The sequence below is a fragment of the Oreochromis niloticus genome, linkage group LG11 (assembly GCF_001858045.2).
Source record: "Oreochromis niloticus isolate F11D_XX linkage group LG11, O_niloticus_UMD_NMBU, whole genome shotgun sequence".
NCBI lineage: Eukaryota > Metazoa > Chordata > Actinopteri > Cichliformes > Cichlidae > Oreochromis > Oreochromis niloticus.
The window spans coordinates 2,307,846-2,315,933 of record NC_031976.2 but is presented as its reverse complement, the minus strand read 5'-3'; the positions used below and the strand labels follow the sequence as shown (position 1 = coordinate 2,315,933).

The following is an 8,088-nucleotide window of genomic DNA, read 5'->3' as shown; positions in this document are numbered from 1 at the left end:
TAATTGTAATCTTTAATTAAATTATCATAACTTAACCGTTTCATTTTAAATGACTATTTATAAAGAAGGCAGCATATTAAAACAATGAAAAAATGTAATAAATACAAAATTCATGAACAGAACCAAAGGGGGATAAAGTCAAGAAAATGAAATATTTCCCATCAAGATTAAAATAGTCTGCGTATCAGTTTTTAAGCTCACAAAGCTGCTCAAGCTACAGTTGTGTTAAAGGCTTTTATTGTGAAAGTTTTGCACGGAAGTCATAATGACTGGTGGTTAGCTTGCCTGCAGAGGAGTTAGAGTGAGGGATCGCAGAACAGGTTTGAACGGCAGACTGACGCTGTGTCGGGCACGCTGAACACCGGAGCCGTCCTTGTCCTGGAGGATTAGAGTTCGGGCTTGTTTTTGGACTGGATTTCAGCCGAGGAGTTCCGAGTTTGCGATTCAGAAGTGTGGATGTTCTAACGCACTGCGCTGCCACCTCGGCGCGGCGACGAGAGGGAGGACGGACAGCGAGAATCCCGCGGCGAGAAGCGGCGCTTACCTCTCCGAGAAACGCCAACAAAGAGCGTTCAGGGAAGTCGCCTGCTGCCTGCTGAGGTAACGCAAGTTAGTTAAACAACACGCAGAAAGTACGGCAGCGTCTGCATTCTTCAACATGGCTTACAACAGACTTCTCCGCTCGGCTTTGGTTTTTCTGTTTTTTATCCTGTTCCTGAACCTGGGAATTTTTCGAGTCAACGGCCAATACGGCGGCAGTGACCGAGGATTGTCTATACCGGAGCACGGATTCTGTCAGCCCATTTCCATCCCCCTGTGCACGGACATCGCCTACAATGAGACTATCATGCCGAACCTGCTGGGCCACACCAACCAGGAGGACGCGGGGCTGGAGGTCCACCAGTTCTACCCGCTGGTGAAAGTGCAGTGCTCCCCGGATTTAAAGTTCTTCCTGTGCTCCATGTATGCCCCCGTGTGCACCGTGCTGGAGAAGGCGCTGCCCCCGTGCCGCTCTCTGTGTGAGCGCGCGCGGCAGGGCTGCGAGGCGCTCATGAACAAGTTCGGCTTCCAGTGGCCCGACAGCCTCGCGTGCGATAGCTTCCCGGTCCACGGCGCGGGGGAGCTGTGCGTCGGCCAGAACATGTCGGACCACACGGAGCCCCAGCCCGGGCCCTACTCCACCGAGCGGCCACCTACTGACCCGGGGAACGGGCAGTTCAGATGCCCGGCCTCGCTCAGGGTGCCTCCCTACCTGAACTACCGCTTCCTCGGGCAGGAGAACTGCGCCGCTCCGTGCGAGCCGAAGAGATCCCACGGGATGATGTACTTCAGCGAGGAGGAGCTCAAATTCGCCCGCATATGGATCGGCATATGGTCAGTGCTGTGTTGTGCTTCCACTTTATTCACCGTGCTCACCTACCTGGTGGACATGAAGCGCTTCAGCTACCCAGAGAGGCCCATCGTCTTCCTTTCTGGCTGCTACACTATGGTTTCCATCGCCTACATTGCTGGATTTTTACTGGAGGACAAAGTGGTTTGCAATGACAAGTTTGACAACGACATAAAGACTGTGGTGCAGGGCACCAAAAAGGAGGGCTGCACCATCCTCTTCATGATGCTGTACTTCTTCAGCATGGCCAGCTCAATCTGGTGGGTCATCCTGGCTCTCACCTGGTTCCTGGCGGCAGGAATGAAGTGGGGCCACGAAGCTATTGAGGCCAACTCTCAGTATTTCCACCTGGCGGCCTGGGCCGTTCCTGCCATCAAAACCATCACCATCCTGGCAGTAGGACAGGTGGATGGAGACGTGTTGAGTGGGGTTTGCTTTGTGGGCATCAACAGCGTGGATGCCCTGCGCGGCTTTGTTCTGGCGCCGCTCTTCGTATACCTGTTTATTGGCACTTCCTTCCTTTTGGCCGGATTCGTGTCCCTGTTTCGAATCCGGACCATCATGAAGCACGACGGCACCAAGACGGAGAAGCTGGAGAAACTGATGGTGCGGATAGGCATCTTCAGCGTGCTCTACACCGTGCCGGCCACCATCGTCATCGCCTGTTACTTTTACGAGCAGGCCTTCAGAGAGCAGTGGGAGAGGACGTGGATCAGCCAGACGTGCAAGACATACGCCGTGCCGTGTCCGGCCCACAGCCACCCCAACATGAGCCCGGACTTCACCGTCTTCATGATCAAGTATCTCATGACGCTCATTGTTGGCATCACTTCTGGCTTCTGGATCTGGTCCGGAAAGACCCTTAACTCCTGGAGGAGGTTTTACACGAGACTGGCCAACAGTAAACAGGGGGAGACCACAGTGTAGTGTGGTTCAAACCTCACACCTCACACAGACTGCTTTGTGACAAACTGAATGATAATCCTCTTTATGTTCTTTTTATTCATTTTCTTGGACTCACAGGAGACACTCGCTCTGTTTTTTGTTTTTTTTTAATGTACATACATATTTGTGAGATTTTTGTAAGTATATATTTGTATTTAAAGATTTAAAAAAAGATTTTTTTAAACACCTTTTTTCATACATTGGACTTGATGGAATTTTACTTAATCATCACAAAGAGCCAGCCGATCATCAACAATCCTGAGATCTCATGACTTGTCTTACTGCAGACACCTTCTAGGAGTACTTCCCATGGTGTGTATGTGTGTGTGTGTGTGTGTGTGTGTGTGTGATCGGTGAACTGCCTGTGAGCCCCAGGTCTATTCTAAGCAGAGTCTCGTGAAACCCAAGTGCTTCCTCGTGGCTCCCTCTCCCCCCGATTAACCAGCTGTAGTTTGTGTCTGTTGTACAGTGGAGCGAGCGGTGGCCCGGCTCTGGAGGGACGTGTCAGCAGTCCTGGGAACAAGAAGTGGTGTGCAAGGTTGTGAATGTGAGTCACTGTGGCAGATGGTTGTGGCCTGTAGCTCAGGCCCTAACATTCCTTTTCTAAATAAAGCACAGGTAGTCATGCAAATGTAAAGGAACACACAAGTGGTTTTGCATGTATGTTACAATGCTCTCAGGCAAAACTCAAGATTAATTTCCTTCACGTTTTCCTGAAAACATGTTTCTTTTTAATGAACTGCCGTGATCATGATCTGCTTTTTGTAATTCTGAACACTGTGACCTTCAGGATTCCTTTTTGGGGTTTTGCGTGTAGTGCTGGGCGGTATGACCGTGAGATTCAGTTTCAGGGTCGTCCCAGTGGGTCTTCATGTAGAACTACAGCAGCTCGTTCTTCTGTCAGGAGTATAAAACCCTAAACACACACACACCCGAAACAATCTCTGTTGTCCTATGCTGTGTCACAGGGAGTCAGTCCTTAAAGCAGAACAGGAAGTTTTACGTGAGATGCGTTTCCACTTTTTTATTTTTTTGTTCCTGTTTGTAACAAAATCAACATGTTGTGGGTCATGAGCTTTAAGAAAGTCTGTTTGGACTTATTCTCCAAACTTTGTGGGGGAAATGATTCAGCCATCAGGAAAAACACTCTTACCTCAAGTAGCACATTATCCATGTCACTGTGTGTGGAGCATCCCTGCCCACAGTGCAGAGACCAGGAAAAACAGCAGATCCTCTCTGGGTCATCTTTGCTGGTTTTTTTTGTTGTTGTTGTTCTTTTCTTCATCCTCGCTCTGTCTCAGCTGCTCCTGACCGTGCAGCCTGCACAGAGCACCTCCCGCTGTTAGCACCCTGCTGTGCTTACCTGCCTGGCCAGCATATCCCAGCATGCTGTTTGTCTGTGTGAAATTTTGAATTACAAATTAGTAACAAATATGGTCAGTTGATGAGACTTAGTCAGGAAGCATTGAGTAAATACAGCTTATATAATGCATATCTCAATGAAAAGCCGTGGGGGTGGGGGTGGGGGGGTCTGTATTTGAAAAAAATATATCATGCATGACGTTATGAACAGTGTACCGCCCAGCACTATGTTATGTTTTTCTGGCATGGTTGCTATGACGCAGACTGACCCCTTGTAATTTGATGCAACAGCAACACAACTTTGACCAAAGTGAACACAGAAGCACAGTAACAATCTAACCAACGGTTCTATGTAGATCTACAACATGCAGAAATGCTGGTGTGTTCCTTTACTGCACACGTTCAAAGCAGCAGTAATATGTCTGTGTTTAATAAAGATCTATTTTGAGAAATGCAGTTTTTAAAAAGAAAATGAAATACTCCAGCAGAGCTGTGTGCGTGTGTGTGTGTGTGTGTGTGTGTGTGTGTGTGTGCGTGTAAGCACATTTTTAACTTTGACTATTTTCCGACATTTAGTATTGTGTCAAATCTTTGGACGCCTTTGAGCCTTTATAGTTTGTTACACAACACATTGAAATTATTTCCTGCTTGTTTTATTTCACATCAGAAATGTTTGATTGTGCTGTAATTTGTTATGAGGCAAAAACAAAAGATTCAATCCAAAATTGGAATTCAAAGGAAAATTTAATTTTGAGAATTTGGAGATTGGATCCTTTAACTTTATGCAGTTAAAGGTATAAATTAGTTTTTCAAAGAGAATCTGCAAGTTAATGAAAATAAAATCAATGACATCATTAAAAATAAGATGCTCAGATCTTTTAGGTCATAACTAGCTTTTGAAACAGTTCAAGCTTGAATAATCGTCAGTAGTACGAGATCATTTTTACTGGACGGTATAAAGTGAAAGATGGATTCAGTGTCGTGTTTCACAAGAAAATAATAATAATTCTCCCTTTTATCAAAGGGTGTAAACGAGGAAACAAAACGAGTCTCAAGTAATACAAAGTACATTTAGATTTGAATCCACTTCTGTGTTTGCAAAATTCATCGTGGCAGTTCTGATTCACATACAGATTTTAACATTTTTTATTATATTTGACAAAGTATTGAACTGACAGAAGGTTAAGGGTGTCCAGACTCAAACGTGGTGCTGTAAATGTCTGCGGCTGTTTGTAATGCACATATCAGACATTTTTGGAAGAGTTTTTTCACGCTCTGTTCCTGGGGCTTGAACATGTCAGAAACTGTTGAAAGGGGGCTCGGGTTCATCTGCAGAGTAACCTGATCCCGGTGAACGTAGCTGCACTGTGGGACTGAAGAGCAGCCAGCAGCTTGCATGTCTTCCACCGCAGGAGAAAGGAAGCCTTGTGCTGAAATGCAGAGCGGCTGCTGTCGGTGCAGCTCGCTCACACACACACACACACACACATTTCATGACTGTGTGTTCTTGTCAAACGCTCTTCCACACAGTGCTTCCGATTCATAATAATCCTTTTATTGTGTTGACGGCTCTACAATAGTCACTGCTTTGAAGTAATTTCCTTTGCATTTGCTATGAAGAGAACCTTTATATTTATAGAAAAAAATCATATATACGCTACATTGATTGTTTTATGAGAATAAAAACAATGTCACCATTTCAACTGTCAAGCGTTTGTAAAATGTCTTCTTTTACTTTTTTGAATTGGTAAAGAAACTGCAGAATATTCAGGTGCTGTATTTGCTTTGACAGAGTAACGGGTTTAAAGTCTGTCTCTCCAAACATGCTTTAGAACAATATCTTTTAGGTATGATCTAGTTAGTATGCTAGTATGATCATTTGTGCTTACAAGCATAAGAAATTCATCTCATAGTCCTCGTTTTTGTCCAGCTCAAAAATGGCTCTAATTCTAACATCCACAAAAAATGTATAAAAAGTCAGAAATGGAACTTTTTACATGCATCAGCAGCTAAGGTGGGAAACACTGATGTTTTGCTACGTTATTGAAGCACAACAGAATTTTCTTTCTATATTTTAATCAATTTAAAGAAACATCAAATGAAAACAGCTACCTCAGTTTCACCTTAATATAGTGCCAAAGGCTGATGTAGTTTTAGTAATCGCTAACTAGGGTTAGAAATAATCCTATAAAGTGATAAGCAAAGTACTTTTTTATGAAAGTGCATATACCAAAGCATCTGACTAAATACACAAAGTTATTTTCTACCAGTGGACTGCAGTTTGTCTATCTTCATACTGAAGCCAGCGGTACAGATGTATTGCGAGTGGTATGAGTACATAAGACAGTCCTATTATGCCGGGCTCACACTGTGCGATTTTTTCAGTCGCGCGATTCAGCTCCTGCTCAAACTGTACGATTGACTCGCAGGGGTTAGAAGTTCATAGGTCACGATGCAGGTCTCACACTATACGGCCCGATGCTCTGATGCGACCTGAGTGCTCACACTGTGCGTTCATAAAATGAAGGTTATAACAGAAATTCTGCCGCTCGCTCTCCCTCTCTGTCTTTCACTCACACAGACACGCACACCACCACCATCAACTTTATGAAAAACATTGATCAGGCAGCTGTGATTGAGCAGCAGTGTAGATCCAACTATTTTCACGGTTGTTGTGGTCGTGATAATTTTGTGAGGCCACATCGAAAAGGCTCGGGTGAGCTTTCCAAAGTTCTACAAGTTGTGCCTCCATCGCTTGTGTCCAGATCACACGCTGCACTGCCGTGCTGCGCCGTCTTTTTCGCTGACATTTGTGTTTGCGCGTGCGCAGTGTGAGAAGCTGCAGTGACACCCTCACGACGGTCGCGAGGATTTCAAACAGGTTTGAAATCCTCCCGACCAAGCGATTGATGATCGGGAGCTGGTCGTGAGGTGTTAATCGCTTCTCGTTACCCCACGTACACTACACGATGCACGACGCACGATGAAGGACAAACTCGGGCCGATTGCCAAAACGATCGCACGACTCAAAAATCGGCTCAAAATGGGTCAAAAATCGCACAGTGTGAGCCCGGCATTAGGTAGACTGGTGACCTGTTCAGGGTGTACCCCACCTCTATGACAGCTGGGATAGACGTCAGCCCTCCCACAAGCCTGAATTAGATAAACGGTTAAGAAGATGGAATATCAAAATATGTATACCTGTGAGGGGGTTCAGAGTCATTTTGCTAAGAATGCAGCCTAATCCCTGTGAGACCTTAATGTCGTTGCACTAATGACTGCGGCTCTCTGAAGAGCCTCTGGCACCTGTGTGCCAGCTGAGTTCATGGGTCAGCTGCCAGAGTCATTGTTCCAGACTGTTCATCACACTGCACCGCCTCCCCTTTTGATCATTTACACAGCCACCACTGCATGGCTCCGCAGGCTTCTGACATGGTCTGCCACATGCATACGGCAACTGTGAAGATGCTCTTCTTGCTTGGAAAGTGGAACATATTTTTGACATCGTCACACTAAGCAGTCGATGTGCTTCTCATGGTGAGTCAGTCTTAATATCCGTTGTGTTGCTGGTGAATTTCATCTCCCTTATGGGTTTTAGCCTGGACAGCAGGGGAAAGAAGTTAGTGGGAAAAGCAATTTTCAATCTTCAGTTTCTAACTAAAGCTGTGGTTTTGTCAAGGCCTCAATATCTTATTGCGCTCACATCTGGTTCCTATGTATGATATTCATATAAATGTACAGTATATTGCTTAGACTCTATTATGCTTTGGGGGCAGCTGTAGATAAACTCAACTTTCACTGCCAAAGTATACCATAGGCCTGGTTGTTTCCATTATAGACTTCAGTTTCAGCTTCTAAACTGATTTTTCATAAAACAAAACATGTTTTCCAAATTGTTGAAACATGATCTCAAGAGTTCTGCAACTTTTCTAGTTTTAGGAAATTATAGGGTATCCTTTAAGTCAGCTTGTATTTAAATCTAGTGATATGTTGCCACACCATGGGTAGACATGGCTGAGAGGAGGCACGCAAGCATCCGTGAAGCGCCCCAAAACAATTTTTGTTTTCGGCAAATATTCAGAAACTTGAAGATTTTACATTTCATATACAGGTGATGCTGTGCAGAGGAAGTGTCTGGCTAGAGACCATGTTTCTGGGCCAAATGTTAAAATCTCAGTTTTGTCTGAATTTAGGAGATGAAAATAAGGAGCTGGACTGTGTGCCTGTAATTTAACTCACTGACCTGTGGCATCTGGCTTTATAGATAAATATAACCAGATATCATCTGCATAGCAATGAAAATGTATACAGTGTTTTCTAATATCATGTATAAAGGACAGAATCCTGTGAAAATGACTGTTATGTGTAAAGAAGACACACAAACGGAATCT

The 8,088-nt window shown here is 44.8% G+C and overlaps 1 protein-coding gene across 1 annotated transcript; it reads left to right on the top strand.

The window, feature by feature from the left end:
• Positions 1 to 266: 266 nt before the first annotated feature.
• Positions 267 to 5,407, top strand: fzd1 (frizzled class receptor 1). Its single transcript, XM_005472376.3, has one exon. It carries the CDS (start codon positions 659 to 661, stop codon positions 2,315 to 2,317), a length of 1,659 nt encoding a protein of 552 aa, XP_005472433.1. The 5' UTR covers positions 267 to 658; the 3' UTR covers positions 2,318 to 5,407.
• Positions 5,408 to 8,088: the final 2,681 nt, after the last annotated feature.

Excerpts from the sequence above, each read along its gene's own strand:
- fzd1 (XM_005472376.3), top strand. The coding sequence starts at position 659 with ATGGCTTACAACAGACTTCTCCGCTCGGCTTTGGTTTTTCTGTTTTTT.